Source organism: Eleutherodactylus coqui, chromosome 11 (genome assembly GCF_035609145.1).
Source record: "Eleutherodactylus coqui strain aEleCoq1 chromosome 11, aEleCoq1.hap1, whole genome shotgun sequence".
Classification (NCBI taxonomy): Eukaryota; Metazoa; Chordata; class Amphibia; order Anura; family Eleutherodactylidae; genus Eleutherodactylus; species Eleutherodactylus coqui.
The window spans coordinates 134,589,126-134,612,267 of NC_089847.1; the positions used below are offsets into that span (position 1 = coordinate 134,589,126).

At 45.4% G+C, this 23,142-nt stretch overlaps 1 protein-coding gene across 1 annotated transcript; it reads left to right on the plus strand.

Moving 5' to 3' along the window:
* Nucleotides 1-269: 269 nt before the first annotated feature.
* ZDHHC13 (zinc finger DHHC-type palmitoyltransferase 13) lies at nt 270-22,457 on the plus strand. The gene is made up of 17 exons (XM_066583573.1): nt 270-372; nt 2,884-3,029; nt 4,917-5,039; nt 5,153-5,230; nt 8,472-8,616; nt 9,894-9,958; nt 12,161-12,323; nt 12,501-12,626; nt 12,995-13,128; nt 14,155-14,255; nt 15,484-15,608; nt 16,879-16,941; nt 18,418-18,511; nt 18,655-18,738; nt 18,821-18,978; nt 19,920-20,017; nt 20,811-22,457. Exons 1-17 carry the CDS (start codon nt 361-363, stop codon nt 20,947-20,949), a joined length of 1,854 nt encoding a protein of 617 aa, XP_066439670.1. The 5' UTR covers nt 270-360; the 3' UTR covers nt 20,950-22,457.
* The last annotated feature ends 685 nt before the right edge of the window (nt 22,458-23,142 follow it).

Genomic DNA, 23,142 nt, shown 5'->3' on the forward strand with positions numbered 1-23,142 from the left:
GGAGTTGTATTTTTTTCTTCAATTTCTTTCCACTTAGAATTAAGTTTTCCAGAAAATACAACTCATGCCGCGAAAAAACAACAAGCCCCAATACAGCGACGCTCTGCTCGCTAGGTGGCGCTGTCGCCGCTTGTGCATGCGTTTCACACAGAACAGGACGTGACTGGAGGTTTTCCCGCCCTCAGATCCCGCTTTCCCCGAGGACACGCCCCCTGACGGGCCCTTCTGATTGGTAGCCGCAGTTTGATTGACAAGTTGTGCGGGTAGGCGGGTCCTATTCTGCGTTCCACCAATCACAGAGGGGGAGTGTTGTAACCAGGAAGTGGCTCGGTGTGGTGACGGCCGGGAGCGGCGGACATCATGAGCTCCCCGGTAAGTGGCCCTCTCCGGTTACCGTAGGTGACCCGTACACTGTGGTGTCTCCCCTGTAAGGAGCTGGGCGTTATATCCTCGCCGTCTGTAATGTGTGGGGTGTTTATCTACAGTGACCTCATATGGGGGATCCTGTATATAGCAGGAGGGGTCCGTGTCCCCCGGTATGGCGCCCCCTGCAGTGCTGGGGTATTACATCTGTTGTCCGCTACAGATCCGCGTTGTGATATTTTGCGCGGCGACTGTCACTGGCGGGATTAAAAATCGAAAACTGGCCGACTTCCCCTGTAATTTTTGTTGCCCCTAGCAACCAATCACAGCGCAGCTTTCACGTCTTGTACTGTGGAGGTAAAGTGAAAGCTGCGCTCTGATTGGTTGCCGGGGGCAACGCATGTTTCCTTCTGCACACGATGGCTCGTAAGGTTTACACGCCGACCGCGAGCAAATGATCTGGACCGCTGCAAAATGGCGCAGCACCATCCGTAATGTAGAGGAGGAAGTATCTCTAAAGGCCCATTTGTCAGCACCCAATCCCTGCGCCGCGCCGCGCTATACCCCAGTATATTATATACTCTCGCTATACGGGCGCGTACACATAGTTTAGTTGCATGACAATTGCGCCGTCTTCACCCTCCGGCGCGGCCTGTATTTGCTTTTTTTTTTTTTTGTACCTGTATTTACGGCGTCTTCATGCACGCAAAAAAACCCAAACGCAGGAACTTCCTGCCGCTCTCTGCTGCCTCCGTGCGTTCAGGGCGGGCCGCGTGCGTTCAGGGCGTGCCTCCGTGCATTCACTGTGCTTTTACGCGATTCTATAGAGTTTAATAGGCAGTTTCGGTCCTTAACACAAACCCCCATGGGACACGAAGTTACAGCAGTCTGCGTCCCCCAGCTACGTTGTCTGATAGAGCCGACCCGCGCCAGATGGGTCCCATCCACTGTAATGGCGGCCGCCCGGCTGTTGGACACGAGGAAAAGCGCTGCAGGCAGATGGGCTTATCTGCCAGTATTTTCAGCCGCCTCCGTGATGGACTGGAGGATACGGCGCAGATATGAGGCCGCGGCGCAGATATGAGGCCGCGTATACAGGCACGGTGACTAACATGTCAGAGGGAGGAGACAGTCTGTGATTGTAACATTGTGATCACAGTATCAGAGCAAAAGCATCATTGTGGAGAGCCGACCCCTTAGGCAGACTTAGGTACCCTGTTGTACCGCCTCTAGCTTGGATACAAGATGTGATACAGGCGGGCATGGAGGCCCTAGTACCCTGCTGTACCGCCTCTAGCTTGGATACAAGATGTGATACGGGGAGCATGGAGGCTCTAGTGCCCTGTTGTACCGCCTCTAGCTTGGATACAAGATGTGATACCAGCGGGCATGGAGGCTCTAGTACCCTGTTGTACCGCCTCTAGCTTGGATACAAGATGTGATACGGGCGGGCATGGAGGCTCTAGTACCCTGTTGTACCGCCTCTAGCTTGGATACAAGATGTGATACGGGCGGGCATGGAGGCTCTAGTACCCTGTTGTACCGCCTCTAGCTTGGATACAAGATGTGATACGGGCGGGCATGGAGGCTCTAGTACCCTGTTGTACCTCCTCTAGCTTGGATACAAGATGTGATACAGGTAGGCATGGAGGCTCTAGTACCCTGTTGTACCGCCTCTAGCTTGGATACAAGATGTGATAGGGGGGCATAAAGGCATCCAGGTTCATCTATGCTGAGTTTTGCAGCAGAACGACTACTTCTGGGGCCGGATTGGTGTTGGAGTGTAGTAGAATAACCGGTGATATTAGTCTTCTGCTGTGTATGGATGATGGATGCCGTGGTGTTGTTGTTGTTTACTTTGCATATTACGGGTGTTTCCATCTTCACAAACCTATCAAGGTGATGATGGGTCTTGATTTTCTTGTTGTTCTCCAGTGATGTCATTGATGGTGATCCAGAACCTTAATGTTACCACTTCAAAGGGACCAAAATATTGATGAGCTGTCCTCGGGATCGGTCATCCATCTCTGTTTGGTGGGGGTCTGTCACTTGGGACCTCCACTGATGAGCTGTTTGAAGAGTCTGCAGCCCTCCGGTTAGCGCCGTGGGGTCTTCTCTGTGACATCACATTCATGCGTTATGTGGCCAAGTGCAGCTCACCTCCATTCAAGCGGATGGAGTTGAGCTGTTATACCAGGCATCGCCACTATGTAACGTACAGCACTGTGTCTAGCATGTAGTGAAGAGGCCGCGGTGCTCATCCAGGCACAGCAGCCTCTTCAGACAGCTGGTGGGCCGGAGACCCCCGCCTGTCGGATGTGGATAGATACTTATGAGTCATCCTCTGGTTAGGCCAAGTCATGGAAAAGCCCTTTAAGAATCAGTGCAGCAGGATGAGCTGCCATGTGAGTCCTGCCCGCAGCTTCCCTCGGTGCGGGGGGTTCAGGTTGGTTCGTTGTCCGCTCCCGTTCTGCACCAATAAGCAGGTTATTATATTGTGGTTTTCTCTGTTTCTTGCAGTGTAAATCGTCCCATTCGCACTGTCCACAACACAGTCACCACCACCATGCCACCGCGCAGCACGGAGGACCACGGGAGGACCACGAGGCGGCCGCCCAGCAAGCGGTGGAGGATTACAGCAGCTGGGATATTGTCAAAGCCACACAGTAAGTACAGTGAGGAAGCCGGGAGGATCAAGGGCTTTACTGTACAGATGCGACATCACTGAGGCATCAGGTCACTGAGGCATCAGGTCACTGACGCCCCGATAATATTAATGAGTGTGCAGGTTATATCAGGACAGGAGTGGGATGACCTGTAGCTCAGTTGTGAGGGGTGTGGCGTCAGTGTGGGCTTTTCAGCTTTTTTGTAAGCATAATTGTTTCTATTCACTGGCAGCAAGCAGACGTCACAGACAAAAATAAATAAATGCATGTCTGAGTAGCTCTATTGACTTTGGTGGGTCCATGTGCATCCAGTTAGTCACATGGATGAGAAGTACACCTGTGTGAATAAGCCTTAAGGGGGTTGTGTGGGTTCACTTTAAAAATGGGTATCGGCTGGCGATATGTTAAAGTAAAATAAAGCACACTCGCCTGCCTCCGGTCCTCCAGGGCACCGGTCACCAGCTCCGTCTGACACCAGAAGTTAGGTGACCGCTGTGACCAACCAGAGGCTGCAGCGTTGCCTTCCAAGCTCTTGGCATCAGCCTGGGCACCATGATGCCAGGAGTTTGCTGCAGCCTCTGATTGGAGCAAGGACCAGGCTTTTTTTTGGCTTGGAGACCAGACACATTTTTCATGTTTTCCTCCTTGGCATTCCTCTTGCCCTGCACTGAACCCCCCTGGTGCCGACACCCCGGGCTCCACCAGCATCGTAAAGCCAGACTGCTTAGTGCAAAAATAAAAACAAAGTATTGCTTAATCTACTGATCAAAGTACGCAGGATCGCAACCCACATCAAGGGTCCTCGTTACCCGCGTACCCCCTCACTAACATGACAAATCATTAAAAAAGGACGGCTATACTTGGGGTATATTCACACGGGGGAGGATCCCGCGAGTGCCGTCCGATGGCGACTGAACTTCTGCGTGTTAACATTGATTTCAATCTGCTTTATTCACATGAACGGTTTTCCTCCTCTAGTGTCGCTGTGAGTTTGCAAAATCGCTGCATGTCCCATTTTTTTACTGACTGCTGTATTTTCTGGGCTGAGGTCCTCAATATTTGTTCGGGACGCTCCGACAAGTGTTGCACGCCTTGAACAGCCGGCTCTTGCCTGCCCCCTGCAGCGCTCACACACCAGGGATCGACTCGGCTGGCACTTGGTCGGGCGCCCTGCCACTGGCAGGGTTGATGGGGTTCTAGCCGGTCTGCTTCCTTGTTCTTCCTCCGCCACCTTCCCTCCTTATTGTTTGCTCCAGGTTTATAGACTCCACCGGAGTGTATTGTAATTACGGCTTCTCCTCACCGCGGTGATTCTTGTGATCTTTGTGTCCTTCCAGCTTCACAACAAACCCTGGGTGATCGGTCCTCTATTCACTACTGCTGGCATATAACTATACGTGTTGCACAGTGCATACAGTCACCTATAGATCGGCCAATACCACTAGTAATGAGTTTTTTGGGGTGGTTGTATAGGGGAGATGTATATAAAATAATACTGCAGACATGAAGTAGTCATTGACTTCTAGCGGAGATGAACCCAGCAATATAGTTATCCAACTTCTAAACAAAGTAACTTCTGCTCGGCTCTCAGCCACGTGTCGGCGCTGCTCCTCCTGAAGACGGACCATGAAAGTGAAAATCGGCATTGGGCCCTTGTACGTGGGGCTTATTTACTAAACCTCATCAAGACATGTGAGCAGTAACCACCCAGCTCACGCATTCCAGACCCGCCGGGTTCTGTTTTTTTTTTTTTAATTTATTTTCATTTCGTCGCTGCGCTGTAATCCCGCTCCCATGATCGTACTCCGCCTGTATTGTGTATGCCCGCCACTCCTCCCAGATTTACTTTTTTGTATATTATTGGTAATGATGTTTGTTTCTTTTCAGGCACGGCTTGTTGGATCGATGCAGAGAGTTGGTGGAGGCCGGGTATGATGTTCGGCAACCAGATAATGAGAGCGTGACTCTTCTACACTGGGCGGCCATTAATAATAGACTGGAGCTCATAAAGTACGTCCCTCTGTGTGTATATATGTGATGTATACCGCCAATATGTCGCACTCGTCTGCAGAAGAAGGTAACCCGCTGATACTTAACTCACTGTATGATTCTTCCAAATTCAGGTACTTCATCTCCAAAGGGGCAATTGTGGATCAGCTGGGAGGAACCTTAAACTCCACTCCACTTCACTGGGCCATCAGGTATCAATTACTGAATAAAAACAAATGTACATAGGGGGCAGTATTATAGTAGTTATATTCTTGTACATAGGAGCAGTATTATAGTAGTTATATTCTTATACATAGGTGCAGTATTATAGTAGTTATATTCTTGTACATAGGGGGCAGTATTATAGTAGTTATATTCTTGTACATAGGAGGCAGTATTATAGTAGTTATATTCTTGTACATAGGGGGCAGTATTATAGTAGTTATATTCTTGTACATAGGGGGCACTATAATAGTAGTTATATTCTTGTACATAGGAGCAGTATTATAGTAGTTATATTCTTATACATAGGTGCAGTATTATAGTAGTTGTATTCTTGTACATAGGGGGCAGTATTATAGTAGTTATATTCTTATACATAGGGGGCAGTATTATAGTAGTTATATTCTTGTACATAGGAGGCAGTATTATAGTAGTTATATTCTTGTACATAGGGGGCAGTATTATAGTAGTTATATTCTTGTACATAGGGGGCACTATAATAGTAGTTATATTCTTGTACATAGGAGCAGTATTATAGTAGTTATATTCTTGTACATAGGGGGCAGTATTATAATAGTTATATTCTTGTACATAGGGGGCAGTATTATAGTAGTTATATTCTTGTACATAGGGGGCAGTATAATAGTAGTTATATTCTTGTACACAGGAGCAGTATTATAGTAGTTATATTCTTGTACATAGGAGGCAGTATTATAGTAGTTATATTCTTGTACATAGGGGGCAGTATTATAGTAGTTATATTCTTGTACATAGGGGGCAGTATTATAGTAGTTATATTCTTGTACATAGGGGGCAGTATTATAGTAGTTATATTCTTGTACATAGGGGGCAGTATTATAGTAGTTATATTCTTGTACATAGGGGGCAGTATTATAGTAGTTATATTCTTGTACATGGGGGGCAGTATTATAGTAGTTATATTCTTGTACATAGGGGGCAGTATTATAGTAGGTATATTCTTGTACATGGGGGGCAGTATTATAGTAGGTATATTCTTGTACATGGGGGGCAGTATTATAGTAGGTATATTCTTGTACATGGGGGGCAGTATTATAGTAGGTATATTCTTGTACATGGGGGGCAGTATTATAGTAGGTATATTCTTGTACATGGGGGGCAGTATTATAGTAGTTATATTCTTGTACATAGGAGGCAGTATTATAGTAGTTATATTCTTGTACATAGGGGGCAGTATTATAGTAGTTATATTCTTGTACATAGGGGGCAGTATTATAGTAGTTATATTCTTGTACATAGGGGGCAGTATTATAGTAGTTATATTCTTGTACATAGGGGGCAGTATTATAGTAGTTATATTCTTGTACATAGGGGGCAGTATTATAGTAGTTATATTCTTGTACATGGGGGGCAGTATTATAGTAGTTATATTCTTGTACATAGGGGGCAGTATTATAGTAGGTATATTCTTGTACATGGGGGGCAGTATTATAGTAGGTATATTCTTGTACATGGGGGGCAGTATTATAGTAGGTATATTCTTGTACATGGGGGGCAGTATTATAGTAGGTATATTCTTGTACATGGGGGGCAGTATTACAGTAGGTATATTCTTGTACATGGGGGGCAGTATTACAGTAGGTATATTCTTGTACATGGGGGGCAGTATTACAGTAGGTATATTCTTGTACATGGGGGGCAGTATTACAGTAGGTATATTCTTGTACATGGGGGGCAGTATTACAGTAGGTATATTCTTGTACATGGGGGGCAGTATTACAGTAGGTATATTCTTGTACATGGGGGGCAGTATTACAGTAGGTATATTCTTGTACATAGGGGGGGCAGTATTATAGTAGGTATATTCTTGTGCATAGGGGGGGGCAGTATTATAATAAGTTTATTTCTCAAAATTTGTTACACTGGCGCACAAAATAATTTTTTTATTTTATTTATTTTTGTATGAAATTGTAGAGATACAGAACTGTGTTTAGGATCTGTGTGCATGAGGTATAATTGCTCAACTTGTACCCCCCTCCTCCCTCCTTACACCTTCAGCATGTTGTCAGGGACAGTTTGATGTCTGAATAACCCATTGTGATCAGGACAGAACGTCCTATATAATCCAGGTCAGATTTACAGGTCAGGTTTTTCCTGGTAATTACAAGCAGGGAATGTGTAAATAACCAGTAAGTATTCATGCCTCTTCCCCCCCCCCCCCCCCCCCCCCCCAGTCACTGGCACCTGCTTAATAAACCCATATCCTGTGTAGTAAATAACCGCACCCCTGTGTATATATTGTAAGATTACATCCCTTGAAATTAGGAAAATGCATTCATTTCCTCATTCAGTCACATTCCTGGGAAACCGGGCGAACCACTGACTGCTCCTGGGTCTTTGCTTGGAGAGATTATTGTATCTCCCAGGCCTGAGCTGATGTGTAGTGATTGTCGGGCCTGAGCTGATGTGTAGTGCTGATGTGTAGTGATTGTCGGGCCTGAGCTGCTGTGTAGTGATTGTCGGGCCTGAGCTGCTGTGTAGTGATTGTTGCTGCCTCTACGCTTCGCTCTTGTTTGTTCTCCAGCTGTTTATTATAAATAAATCCTAATTATACTGGAATGAAAAGTTGGTCACCTTCCTAATGTACTTTGTGCTTCAGTTCCTGACTGATATCACAGGATGTTGTTAATGAATGGAAAGATTTTAGTTTGTATCTAGAAGGTCAAACCGGTCCTGATCACATCGACAAACATTCAGAGCTCTCCCTTCTACCTATAGGTGCCCGTACACAGGAAAGTAACTCCAGCAGTTTTGAACAAGTTCCATTAGTTCTACAGGAAGAGGACATTACAGTTTTGGATGAACAGAGCTCATTTTAGTTTAATTGGCTGTCGCTCAGGTTCTATCGGGGCTATAGACATGCTGTTGGTGTCATTTTTAAAGCTAAGATTCTTGGTAGCCCTTACATAACCGGAGCTCCGGGGGGGTTATGCTATATTTCACTTGTGGAGGTTCTGCACTGAAACTGAAAACTTCCTGCCTGGTGCCCCCACAGATTAAAGCTAATTTAGGGGGATTTTAGCAATGACCAGCTTTTCATTAGGGTACCTTCTTCCATAAAGTGTGACAGTGAAATAGTCATTACAGCATCTGGAGGGGTAATTGCAATGTCAGATGCCATTTTTTTGGAGTTTACTTTTTGTTTCACACCTGTGATGACAATTCCTTATTTTTTTCCCTTCTCCTCATCAGACAAGGACACCTCCAGACTATTATACTACTGATGAAATGCGGCGCAGACCCAAGCCTGATAGATGGGGAAGGATATAACAGCGTCCACCTGGCCGTCCTGTACCAGCACCTACCCATCATAGCTTATCTCATCGCCAAAGGACAGGTATGTGGAGCTGGAAAACTACTGTTTAATACTGAAATAAGTTCTGCAACTTTCTAATATACCAGTACTTTATTTTTCAAAGCCTCGCCATTTTAAGGCTTCTACTTGTTGTCAGTGAATGGAACATTATAGCCATCCTCCTATCAGAGAGTTTGCTACAATTGTATCCATTCTAAACTATCCGACCCCAAACACATCAGCAGCGCTTATTTCTCTTGTACTACAATGTATCAGTGCAGGTAAAAGGCATCGGGACGACAACTGTCTGCCGAATACAATTATAGAAAGAGCTATGAGAAGTAATTAAAGCGGGTTGTACAAGTTACCCAGTGGTGTAAAATAACAAAGCAGCCCATACTCTCCTCTGCCCGTTTATCTTCTGCTGGCAGCTCTGAGTCTCCGCTATGTTGTTTGCAGGCAGCCTATGATGTCCCGTAAACTTGCTGCTGCAGCTAATGACTACACTGGGTGATGACAGCTGAGCGCTGTCATTGGCTGCAGCAGCTTGTTTGAAGCTGACTCGGGCCGACTGCAGCCTGTAAAGATGAGGTCAGCAGGGAGACCTGGAGCCGCCAGCGGGGAACGAGTGGGCAGAGGTGAGTATTAGGTGCTTTACACCAAGGGGGACCAGTTAAGATGCACTTTACAGAACTCAGACACCCCTTTAAGTTTATACGGATTTTCGGATGTAATGCAGAATATTCCCATACAGAGACCATAAACGGAGATGTTAAAAATGGTGAGGCGTTTAAACACAAAGGGGCAGATTTCGGCCTCACGCACACTGGTTGATTTGCATTGCGGAATCCGGAGCGGGCGTCCACCTCCTGAAAACCGCTATGCAAAAATGATTCTTCTGCACACGACCCGTAAGCAATTGCAGTTTCCACTCACAGAGAAAGAATTGCACCGTGCTCCACTTTTGCACAGATTCCGCACGCGGAATCCGTCCCACCTGTGCGTGTGTAAGGCCTTACTAATGGTTAGATAAACGTAGAGCAGGAAGTCTGAAAATGTGCTGAATTTATCACACTGGATGACAAATCTGGGGTATCTTTAGGCAGGTATGTATAATTCTATACTACGTAGTGTTTTTAGTGCAGAAGTGATGCTTTTAGCTTAGTCAATTTCCCCCATAGAATATTAGAGTTGCAGAACTATTTTTATTGGCCTAAAACTATAAAATCTCTTCCATATAGTCAGTAAAATGTTGATGGACCGTTGATTCTCCTCCCACAATGTGCGCAGTCAGCTGGAATTATTTCTCTTGTTCACAGAACATCGATGCTCCAGATATGAATGGGATGACGCCACTCATGTTGTCTGCACAGAAGATTATTGGGTAATGAGAATAAACTCGCTATAAGCTCATAAAGAGTATAATATGTCTTCTGTTGATTAATATACGTGTGTGTGTGTGTATAGTACAGGATGTTAGAGGGACACCGTCATCACCTAAACTAAGTTATGGGGCCCAAAGGTGATGGAACTTTGCGGGGAGATGGCACCGTAACCGGGGGCTTAGGAAGTATGAAAAGTGCCTCCCTGGACTCCCTGTAGCATTTCTCAAATACATCTAAAAATATATGAGCAGCTTTGCGAAAAGGGTTCATTAAAATCTACTGCTGTTTTGTACCTACAGCTCCTATACAGAAGTATGAGGAACTTTTAATAAGAGTTCTACACCATTTTTCTGGCGTAGAAAAGTCGCAAAGGGTGGCGTAAGGACGTCGGCCTTCTGCCCTGGCACTGTTTCTAAAAGTGGGAGGGGGCGTGTCCTCAATGGACCGACAGGTTTATGTATAATTTATGGCAGAAACTGGGTGTCTGAGCTTTATTCTACGGGGCTGTGAAAACACGTTGGCCCTGTAGAATAAAGCCCCGGAGTCTGCGAGTGTGACAGCTCCATGCCATCGGCTTCCCCGAGGTAGCCGCCAGCTTGGAGCTGTCACGTGGACCGCACACCACAGTCACGGGACTGCTGTTATTTTTAATGGATACCGGCGATCACATGAAAGTAAGAAAAAAATAAAAGTTTCAAAAGTTATTTTCATCTCCCCTCATTACACACCTAGATAAATGGGCTGAAGGTCTAGCTTTCAAAATGAGGTCACTTGTAGGGGACGTTCTATCATTTTGGCCACTCAATGACTCTACAAGTAAGCAATGGGCCCTGAAAGCCAATTGGTGTTCCCTCCATTATAAGCCTAGCCATGTGTCCAGTAAGCAGATTGGGGCTACAATGGGTATGTTTCTGAACACGGGACAATCGGTGGGTTGTTTTTGGGGGGGTGTAAGTCTTTCCTTAGATTCATTCAAAAACTGTGAGGTTAAACTACACAGTACACCCCTAGATGAATTCGTTAAGTGGTCTAGTTTTCAAAATGGGGTCATTTGTGGGGGTTCTCTGTCGTTTTGGCTGCTCACAGGCTCTACAAGTGGTCAATGGGGCCTAAATCACCTTCATGCTAAATTTCTATTCTGAAAGCCACCGGCTGCTCCTTCTCGTTTTGAGCCCCGTTGTGCACAGAGACATAATATTAGGGCCACAATGGGTATGTCTCTGAACACGGGACAAACAGGGGTATCCATTTTGGGGTGCAAATCCTCATTTTCATGTGCACTATAGAAAAAAAAATGGCTTTAAAATGACATTAAATTTGTACGTCTGCTAAATGGTTAAAAAAAACTAAAGTTTTTCAAATGCACTTCCAGAATAAAGTAAACAGATGGTAATATATATCTTATGAAAAGTTTGTACGGTGTTTGAACATATCTGAGATATTGCAGCTGAAAATGTGAAGGAAAAAAAAAAGATTTTTTTTTTTCAATGTTTTCCCAATTTTGGCGCTTTTAATAAATATACACAAATTACGGAGTTATTCTATGTTAAATGACACATATCAGATTTCCAAAATTTGGCTCCGCCACTAAGGCGCAAATAAGCTTCGTTACTAAGGGGTTCAGATGTAGTGGAGCAATGGTAAAAAAAAGTTGCAACGGTGGGCATATCCTTTTCATGTGCCTGGTGCAGCTACATGGACCCTCCTTCCCCTGGAGAAAGATGGCAGCACTGCCATACTTCTCAACTACCTAATGCGCTCTGTGCATTGGTCTGCACCGCGTCGGTATCATGCAGTGTCTTAGACTACCGATGTGTACTAACGTACATTGCGCATCAGGTACTCAGAGAAGCGCTGCTGCCATCTTTGCTTGCCCAGGATTGGAGGCTTAAAGTGAATGGAGACTGAGAATAGCTCATCAGTTGTTGGCACCAGACAACCCCTTTAATGCTCATATCGCCCACACTTGTTTATCTGCCACCCTTAGTAGATCATTATTCAGCTGCTTTCAGATCATTGAAAGCCGTGCACGGCTCTATCTACAGCAGACCCCTTGGGTTTGAGCGGACCTGGGGTCTTACTATTACTTTTTTTGATTGTTTTGAATAGATTTCTTATTCCTCTCTCTCTATATTTATAAAGGTCTTCCCAGTAAGTTAATCATGAAGCCACATTGTAATAAGATCTCTGCTTTCTTTCAGTATGGAACCCACAAGCTTCCTTCTGAAGCTAAACCCATCCATCAATCTCGCTGACAAGATCCACCAGAACACGGCGCTGCACTGCGCCGTCTCCTCTGGCAACATCAATGCTGTGGATTTGCTCTTGGAGGCTGGATCGAGTTTGGATGTGCAGAACGCCAAGGTCAGAAATGAACCAACTATGGTTTTGTTTGTTTTTTTTTATCTGGAAGACAAGTTTTGGGTGTTGCCAATACCCCTCCCTGTCTGAGACTCGCACTCCCATCCGACATGCTTCTCTTTTGCACTAAAATGTTCTCCGTTCTTCAACCAACGTTTTTGTCTTTTTCCTATTTCACAGGGAGAAACTCCTCTTGACCTCGCCCGACAAACCAGAAATCGACTAATTACCCATATTTTGACTAGCGAAGCCGATTCAAGATCAGGACGTAATTCTAGAGCCTTGAAGATCCTACAGAAGTACGAGGTAAGGGGCGACCTGCAATTAACAGTTATGTAATTCTGCAATTAAAACCATCCCATAATTTGATGTGTTTCTATTAATGTATAGTCACAGAGCCCCATAGGCTAGACTCTGGATGGAGTGGGGAGTCTGGACTGGAAGTAATGGGGTATAGAGCAGAATCGGGACACAGGCACAGGGTGTATACAGTGAAGTTATACTTTGGGACAGAGGCACGGGGTGCATAAAGTTATACTGAGCTTCATTATATGCACTATTGCCATATAGTATCGGAACCCATTAGATTTTACAGTGTTCCCTGCCGCACCTTAACAGTGGAGTTGTTGTTTAAAAAGGCAGATAAATCTTATGCAACCCTTATTTTCCGTCAGATCTTATTGGTGACCCTGGTCTGCTTGTCTCTCCTGGGGGGCATCGGATATATTCTCAACTTGAATACAGACTCCTGGCTGTTAAAGGGGACGCTCTTCGCTCTGGTCACTGCTGGCTCTCAGCTCTTCACCAGGTTTGTTGCAGCATGTTTTACGTATGTGTGTATAATATATAATATGTTAGAGAGACAGGTAAGTGACATGTCCCTGACATACATGATGGGTGTATGGTACTGGGTGAAGAAGGGTTTCCTTGCTGTGATTGATTGCCGGGGAAAACAGAAAAAAGGAGGAGTATGAGCCGCAGGGTGCCGGATGAGGGGAGATGTCAGGCAATACTTTATCTGACATCTGGGGCTCAAACCTATCACTTCTTGGTGTTTTTGGCTAAGATCAGGTATCTGTTATTAGTGGCTAGGCCTGGGCCATTGGCGGGTACAGTAATGCACTGAGAGGTAGAATGTTGGCTGTACGCAGGTTGGCCTAACCGCTATTCTGTAGGTGACTTGGGGCCTTACAAAGCCATGAGGTTGGGTAGTTTGGAAGCACGATGTGCCATGCTGACTCTGGGTGCCTGAACGCCCTGTCCATGTGAGTCCCAGTGATTCACTATTTTGAGGATACTCGCAATCAGGCTATCCGGGCAGAATTCACTGTGCACATCCAGATTTATTCTTCATGTCCCTGTGTGTTCACGGTCTTTGTTCATTTGTCACAAGAACTTTTTCAGTGTGCCGTGCCCTCGTGGGATGTCCTGCAGGAGGTGTAGGGGGATGCCATCAGGATCCTTGCCCTTTTGCAGCCCCTGGGTTCCCTTTCTGGGGAAGCCAAACTTGGACTTTGGCTCCCGGTAGACACGGGTTGAAGCCAAGAGCTTCAGTAAAGGAAGGCCATAGATTCCTAACCCTTGCAGGAGGGCGTGTAAAGTTTGTAGAGACCCTTTTCTTTTTTGAGTGGGCTTCCAATCGACTACTTTCCGGTGCACTTTTTTGTGTGCACTAATTAATCTGCGCTAATTAAGCTCTTGTCCATTCTTTTAGCAAATGCCATTTAATTATACAAGGTTTCCTTGACACTGAGAACGCTATAGTCGCAGTTTCTATACAGTTTGCCTACAATATACTACTTGTACAGCTTTCTTTCTCTTTGGTCTTTTTCAGGCGGCTTGTTGGTCCAACCAGTCAGAAGCATCTGCCCGCCATCATCTTCATGAGTTCCATTTTCTGGATGTTCATGACGTGGTTTTTCTGCTTCTTACCTGATATCCTTTTTCTATGGTGGAACTATGGTACCATAAAACTGCACTTCAAAAGTGGCGTAGTGCTATAATCGAGCAAGGTAGTAGCATCAGTGAAGTTTAATTCTCCATTGCCCTGTAAGACACCAAGTGTGGCCCAGTGAAAGGTCTTACTTGAGCCAGAGAGGCTGTGGCAGAACCTGAAATGTGCTGAAATCTACCAGCGCGTCTGAATTACAGCAGTAATCTTGATGAAGTGCAGACTAAAATTCTTCAATATCCAAGTGCGTGACTGCAACAAGATTATGGGAATTGTTAAACTGCAACTTAATGGTCAAATTGAAGGCAGCGTTATTTTTTTTCACATGTGCAATAAGGGTTATGAATGATGTTGGTGTCGGCTGTCTATTTGACAGATCCTCCAACAACGTGCTGATTTTGCATGTTTACAAGACAATATCAATTACTCTCATTTCATATAATTTATAACAAAAAAATATGGTATAGCGCCCTCCCCCCCCCTTTTTTTTTCCACCTGCAGTGTTACATGGTACCCATTGACATTAATGACCCTGCTGCTTAATATATATAGGAGGGGCCCCATGCCCTCATATAGCATATGTAACTCCTTTTCTAAGGAAGTCTGCCCCTAATAAATGCCATAAGCCAAACTTAACCAAAAATGGAATATAGACAAGTAAAACTATTCCTTTTTTTCTCTTCAGACCTACTCCATGGACCTAAAATCACCAATTTTACTCTGTGTAATATGCCATTAAATTGTAATTGGCCCAATGGGCAGTTCACTCGCAAGACTTGTCTGATCTCTCTCTCTCTCCCCTTCCATTGGCAGAAACCATGCCCCTTGGCTCCTGACTAATGTCTTCAGCTCCCTTGAGCTGGAAACGGAAGTGCGTTTCGCACTCTGGGCTTCTCCAGCTCGGGGGCGCTGGAGTCATCAGTCAGCAGTCAGGGGCGACTTTTGAGCTGATGGAAGAAGAGGCAACCTAGACCCGTCCTGCGACTGACTGGCTAGTTGCACACGCTGCACTCCTGGCACAATAATGGGGATTTCGGTGCCATGGGGTGGCTGTGAAGAGAAAAAATTGTATAGTTGCACTTGTCTATGCGTCGGCCTCCTTTGGTTTGGTTTATGTTTAAGTGACAGGCATCCTCTTATAAAATCAATAGTTAATGATTGAGGTTGTAAGGGGCCAATTGTTTGTTCTGTTCCTTATCGATGTTCAGTTACAGCTGGCTCAAGCGACCGTCCAAGTGCCATTTATGATCAGCGTCTTCCTACTTCTATATTATTTCTACAAGACGTGGAGAACAGATCCCGGGTACATCAAGTGCTCAGAAGAGGAGAAGAAACAGGTACTCTTCTGTTTTGGGATTGTATAGCCACAATTACTCTCATATCGGGGACTGAAGAACAGAATTGGACTACGGGGTCTCTCTTAACTTCCAACAGTCTGTCACAAACAGACAAACGAATCCTTTTTCAGGCGTGACATGTAATTTGATGTTTCTGTGCTATCAGAGTGCAGACGTCGGCAGCTTCTCCCAGCAGTAACACCACATCGCTGGGGGTACCTTCATACTTGGTGCCCCTATTACACAGAACGATTGTCTTTGATTCTTGCTGGATTGCTCGAATCAGAACAATAATCATTCAGTGTAAATCCGGTCAGCGACTGAACAACTAACGGCATAAAAATCAAATGACTATTGGCCTGTTTGCTGTGAATGGAGGTGGGCAGCCGAAGCGATCTCCAGCCCGCTCTGCCTCTAGTTCACTCTTGCTTGAAGGCACAGGAGCGATTATCATGCAAGGGCTGATAGCTGAACCGTGTAAAAGGACCCATAGTACATTCGCTGTGGCTTTTTGCAGCGGAAACCCCTCAACAAATAAACTTGAAATCTACACTTCCGATATTTGAAAATCCGCAATATAAATGGGCATGCTGTGGTTTTGAAATCCGCAGTATTTTTCAAAAATTCTATGGATTTGTCCCAATGCACACAGGCGTATGTTCACTGCGGGATCTGAAGCGGGCGCCCGCCTCCGGATCTTGTAGCAAAATACTACCCATAGACATGCTATACAAAACACTTTTCCATGCCCACAAGCGGAAATCGATTTCCATTTTCTGTTCGCGGGGGGTGGGGGGTTGGGTGGAGGAAATGTCCTATTCTAGTGCGAGCCTCACACGGGCGGCTTTCATTGCAGTCAATAGAAGCCGTCTGTCCCACGGCAATTCGCTACGGATCTGCGTCACTGGCGACGCGTCATTCTCTGCACTGTGCGGCGGCGCTCCAGCCGGCACATCTGCAGCACAGAGAAGGCAACTGACAGGTAGAGAGATCTCGCAGTCAGAATCTGACCCGGCCGTGTGCATTCGGCCTTAGTTGTAGAAGTTTTCTGCTCCGTGTGAAGGTAATTTTTGAATTCTCCTCTACATGGCTTATACTGTAAAGGCTATGAAAGTTCCACAGTATTTACAGCCTTTGTGAAGTCGGCCTAGAGGAGCTGCAATGCCAAAGGTGAAAATGAACAAGGCCACGATTTTGCTAAGGATTTGTCAATAACATCTTTAATAAAGTTACCTCTTTTTTTTTTTTTTTTTTTTTTTTTTTCTTGCAGACCATCATCAGTCTTGCTGAAGCCGGGTGTCTGGACATCAGACTGTTCTGCACCTCCTGCCTGGTACGTCTCTCATCTAGGTCATTTCTAAAACAATTATGGAATCCTAGCGGATTGGGCGAATACAGGCTGCTGTGACTCTTCAGGGATTCCTTAGGGTGATTTTTACATGGGACGAGTGTTGAGTGCTTTAGAGCAGTGTTCCCCAACTCCAGTCCTCAGGGACCCCCCAACAGGTCATGTTTTCAGGATTTCCTCAGTATTGCACAGGTGATGTAATTATTGTCGGTGCCTCAGATAATGCCACAGGTGTTCTTACCATAGGATATCCTGAAAACATGACTACTTGGTGGTCCCTGAGGACTGGAGTTGGGGACCCCTGCTTTAGAGTCATCCTAAAGATTATCACTCCCGTACTTTCACAGAGCTTACTGAATGGAGGTGGAGCGCACTGCAGATCTGTTCCAGCCGCCCACCTCTATTCAGAGTAAACAGGCAGTTCATAGATGAACGACCTGTTCACACGGCCCGACTATCGCCAGGTATTTTATGCCTGCATAAAATGAATGACAGGTGATAAGCAAACAAATTGTCCTTCAATTATTGGCCATGTTTACTCTGGACAATTATCATTCAGTTTCGCACGATTCAGCGATTACCTGAAGGAATCATTCCGTATAAAAGGGCCCTTATTTGTAGGTTACTTTTAGTGACCAACAACTTCCTGGCTTCTTGTTTGCTGGTTGCCATTACTAGGAACAATTCCTCCTTAATCTCGCTTGCAGTTCATGAGTGCCGTCCACTAATGGGGCTTTCCTGGTTGCCATTGTATACACGGCAGCGAACAAGGATACCTGCTGCAGAAAGCTGCTCCCACCCAAGCAAGAAATGCATCTATTCTCTGGTGTCATGGGACACACAGATGTTATTTCTTCTTGGTTAGTGTCACTTTAAATATAACCCTTTAGAAGAACACTTAAGTAAGGATATTTTTGGAGCCTCCATCAGTCTGTCTTTGATGCGATAAATACTGCTGCATTCAGTACTATGCAGAAAGATAGACCCCAATGTAAGTCAATGGTGTTTGTTGTACGAGGGACCTAGCAGAGCGTTGCATGAATGCAGTCTTTCATCTCGTAATTTATGGTATTGCTGCACAGATCAAAGCACTTCTATATCTATTACTATAATTAAACGGTGCCAATATGCACAACGTCTTTCAGCATGTGGGGCCTAATCGCCCCAGGTCCCGCTTTAAGCATGCCTAGCAAGCAGCTGATCTTGCCAGTGAAAGCCGCGGCAAGCGAGAACTTTCTTTGCAGTTGAAATGTTACACAGGACAGCTATTCACATGAATGATCGTCCTCTAATTATAAGAACGGCCAACGACTCTTCATTCTGTCCATAGAGGGGTGCTCCGATTGGGGGCCGTCTCTGACACTCATATAGGACATATAAACTGGGTATGCCATCTGAGCACAATCCCTTTAATACATTTTTCTATTAGCAGTTTCATTAACCCTTTGTATTATTCTACAGGTGAAGAAGCCGCTGAGGTCGATGCACTGTCACTCATGCAATGCCTGTGTGGCTAAATTTGATCAACACTGTCTATGGACCGGACGTTGCATTGGTAAGAGGCTGTAATTTTATCAAGGAGCATATTTTACTGTAGAGTAAGGAAATATAATTAAAGGGTTGTCACCCAGCTTTCCGTAAGTCCTGAACAGCAGTTGTCATACTGTGATATCATCCTCAGCCTTCTGTATCTTCCAGGTGCTGGAAACCATCGTTACTTTGTGCTCTTCCTCTTTGCTCTGGTAGTCATGGGTCACTGGATGATCTACGCTTCCTCCATATGTAAGTACTGATCATGGCGGCTGTGACTTACTGCGTTATGTACTTATTATATAATCATTACATATTTCTTCTTTTCCTGTAGTCTGGGTAAATGAGTGCTCCAGCAATTTACAGAAAGACGGCATTGGAGGTTTCCTGACGGAGATCATATCGTGTTCCCCGTGGGTTCTTTATATCTTCCTCCTTGTGTGTTCTCTCACAGTCTGGTCTACATTGATGCTTATACTGCAGCTATACCAGGTGACTAAACCAGACGTTAGGGGAACTTGATAGGTGATGGATTATCAGACTGATGTAACTCCAGTATCACGGTCTCTGCACCCTTTCGCCCCCTTCCCTCCAAAAAAGAAAAACCCTATGCCATAGACTTTGAATGGAGTGGCAGGGTGCATGTTAGATTGCAACTCCATTCAAACTCCTCCTAGCTTCGGTTTGGCTAGGTGAAAGGGCAATCATTGGGAGCTCCAATGGCCGGATACCCACCAGTCTAAGGTTTCATTCACATCCACATCGGAGGTCCCAAACCGAACCAGATTTCCCTTAAAAAACAGAACAAAATAACAATGCATGCAGCGGTATTTCATCCTGTCAAACACTGTAAAATGACGGCTGTATGGCCGGCAAACAAGTGGGCCTCGTTATAGTCAATGGAATCATTGGGTGGCCGAGGGGCATCACTGTGCAGGAAAAAAACTGCGACGGGTACACAGTGCTATAACGGCACCTCTGTCCCTTCTTTTTTAGTGAAATCTGAAATATAACCCATGCAATTTTTACTGCAGAATCCTTGTGGATTTGGGCCAAGCCTAACAAACATTGAAGCAGTTTTCCAGTGAAATAGCTTTAATGACCCATTCTCATGATACGTCATTAATAGTTGATTGACTCGTGTCCGCTACTTGGGACCCCAGAAGATCAGCTGATCGGGCGCCTGTTGTCATCACTGCAATACTCGGGGCTAAAGAGTGGAAGCTGCTACTCTGACCCCTGTGCAGCTCCCATTTAATTTTAACCAGAGCTTTGTCTGCAATTACAGTGGGCTCTGGATCAGCTGATCGGGATCGATCTTTCTTCATCAGTAGTATTTCACTGGAAGACCCCTTTTAACACTTGATGGGCTCAGTTACTAGGACTATTGCTGTAGTTTATATTGTGCTTACATCTGTTGTTGCTTTGTGTAGATCATATTTCTAGGTGTGACAACTCAAGAAAGATTCAATCTCCAAATGCAGAACAGACTCGGCAAGCACCAAGTGCCGCTGCGGAAGTCTCCCTACAAGTAAGTGATCTCTGTGCTTTCGTCATATGTAGAACTACTGCTCCCAGCAAGGGGAATGCAATATAATATCATGAGAAACCTTATCTAAATGGGCTGAAATTTCCCTGGTGTCTACTGCTCTATCACCACTAGGTGGAGTCCTCTCTTAGGCTTTTCTGCAAGAAGAAAGGTTAATGGTTGTATAAATGTGAAGTCTATCAGAAAGTTGAAGAACTTTTCATTAAACAGGGATGAAGGCTCCATAAAAGTATGTGGCCCTGCTCTCCTCCCTATGGCTCCACCTGTTCAGTTTTGGGGTGTATTCATTGTATGTCCTGCATAATTTCCATTTCTCTGTTCTGTCTTTAGTAACAGGAAAAATGGAAACAAAAGTTTCAGGATTTTTTTTGCCCCACTTCTTTCAATGGGGTTTCCGGTTTTACATTTTTTTTTCTGCTTCCATCCCGTTCGGTTTCAGGTTTTTTTTACCGGATCATATGGTCCGGCAGACCAAGCTACTTTGTCCATTAAAAAAAAGAAACCTAACGGAAAGCAAACGGAAACCCCATGGAGATGAAGGGGAAACAATCGGAAGCATTTATTCCAGTTTTTCTGTTACTTTAAAGCAGAACAGACACAGTGCAGGATACACAACCCTAATGGGAACCGCACCCTTGACTTCAGTGCCGGGTATGATCCACAGCAGCCTTGGATCATTGAGGACAGTAATGGTATATGCAGTCTATCATTCCATCAGTTTCTCCTACTAATGGCTGCTGAGGTATAATGAATCTCTGTACTTTCTATATTCCAGTCGCGGCTGTCTGCAGAATCTGGCAGATTTCTTTCATTGTCAATGCTTTGGATTGATAAAAACCAATCCTGTAGACTGGACGCAGCAATACCACAACATCTTCCAGGCTTCCATGATGAGGAGCGCCCAGTCTGTCTAGAGGGATCCCACTTGACCCGAAGCCATTCAGTGCCTACTAGTAACCACCATCCCCAGGTAGGACAGGAACACCTAGGGGGCCCTCGTATAACCTGCCTCACCTGGGAGACCTCCTTCTATCGATGAATAAGGTGCAAATGGGATGTCTTAGCTTTTCCAGTAAAGCGTGTTTACAGATCGGCTCATCTGGATATTCCGGAGCACTATTAGGTTTTTACCACTCTGTATATATCGTAGTCCCTTCTTCGTGTTCGCCTTTTAAAATTTGTATAAAAAAGCAAATCCGCAATGTACATAAAATAGAGAGCGCTTAATTTCTAAACTACTTGGACGATGGTCCTGATACTTTTGTTTTATCTTTCCATTGATTTCTTGCCTCATCGTTCGAGACCTATTACAATAAATCTGCCCAGACACCTTCAGTAGCTGCGGGCTGAATGATCAGTGAGCTGACAACCATTCCTTCCAACTTCTTTATACAAATGCATGCTCAGGTTGCTAATGCTTGCATGTGCTGTCAATACGCACAGTGGGGAAAGCTCTGGTTCGGTGGCTTATTCCCAGGGAGAACAAAAGGATGCTGCAATCGACATGCCCGTTCCTTCATTGCCCTGATGTCATCTGTCGACAGAGAATCAGAAGGCCCCCATACACATCCAAGAGTCAGCCAGTGCACCAGGAAATGGTGGGTACAGCTGACTTTTTTTCCCTCTGAAGTGTATAGGGGGCCCTTAAAGGGGTTGTCCAGTTGTAATTTCAAAGGGAATTTCGCCTGTAGTACCAAGCCTGGCCACTGCAGTGCGAATGGAGCTGTCTGCTTGCTGCAGAAATCGGCTCCGTGCACAAGCACACCATCACAGCAAACAGCTGATCAGTGGGGGTCCTTTAGGATGGATACCTGGCAGTCTGCTATTGATGACCTATCAATAGTTTACCGCTGCATAGCCTTTTTAAGACTTGGGTGTAAGAAAGGTGACTGACTGCTCGTCCAGGACTGAGTAGGGGGGAGGGTAGGCATTTGCATGAACATTTATCTTTAAGTTAGATAGATCCTCCATACAAGACAGGCCCATCTTCATATAAGGCTGGGCGCCCCCTGTATGCCTCAGTCACATGTATTTGTGCATTTCCCACGTGGAGGGGGTCCGGACTTGGCTGGATTGATGTTACCTCTCTGCCCGCTGGAGAAGCAAAGCCAATAACCTGCAGCACTCCGTAAATCCATACAGTGAAGTTCCTTTAATCCGACAATCCATACAGTCATCTCCGTAGACTGCGCAGAGATCTTATATTTCAGGTTGCATTGGATTGTGGTAGATCTGCTGATTTGTCTTTAACTGTCCAATAAACTAGAATATCTGCTGATCCAGCTTCTGCCCGACTCCTGCAACACATCCCTTGTGCTGCGGAGCCGCCAGGCGGTGTAGATGGGTGACGTGTTCGGTGGTTTCTTTGCACTTTGTACGTTACGTTTTACATGTCGTTTGTGTAATAAATCCTTTCTTAGAATTTTGACTTCATCGTTTTTCTTTCTGCTAATTAATAGGTTTGCGTACCGACAGGCGCTGCTGCCATTTGTAGGAACGGGCACAAGTCTAATGATTACCATGTGCTGCAGTGTTAGTGCCGGATTATGTTCAGGACCTCTCATTCCCTTTCCTGTAACTTCTTTGGGTGTCGCCGGGGTGAGGGGAGCAAATCCTAGAAAACACACATCTTAGGGCTCCTTCACATCACCGGTTTTGGATTCTGTTTTCTTGTTCCATTGTAGGAGCAAGAAAATGGAATCCTCGACTGGAACAGATCTATCCTATCCCGGAATCAAACACTGCCAAATGGGCCCTATTGACTTCAGTGGGGTCCGTCCTGCGTCTAGACTGCCTTCCGTCATTTTCTCAGATTAAACAGTGCTGCGCTTTTTTGTTTTGTCCTGGATTTAGGTTACAAATAGAACCGTTGACACCGATGTGAAGAAGTCCTTACGCAAGGTTCACATCTATATCAGATGCTCCGCTTGGAGCCTCTGTCACAGATTTCAGAGAACCCATTCACCCTAAAGGACATACATCGTCCTCCGGTGCGAGGGGTACTATTGTATCTGGTCTCCACCACTAGTATGGGTGGAGATCTAGTGATGGGCTGTATCCGCCAAGTTTTTAGCCCATCGAGCTGCTGATTGGCTGGCTGGAGCAAG

Coding starts and splice junctions, on each gene's coding strand:
- ZDHHC13 (XM_066583573.1), top strand. Junction 3,030..4,916: donor GATATTGTCAAAGCCACACA/GTAAGTACAGTG, acceptor GTTTCTTTTCAG/GCACGGCTTGTTGGATCGAT. Junction 5,231..8,471: donor CCACTTCACTGGGCCATCAG/GTATCAATTACT, acceptor TCTCCTCATCAG/ACAAGGACACCTCCAGACTA.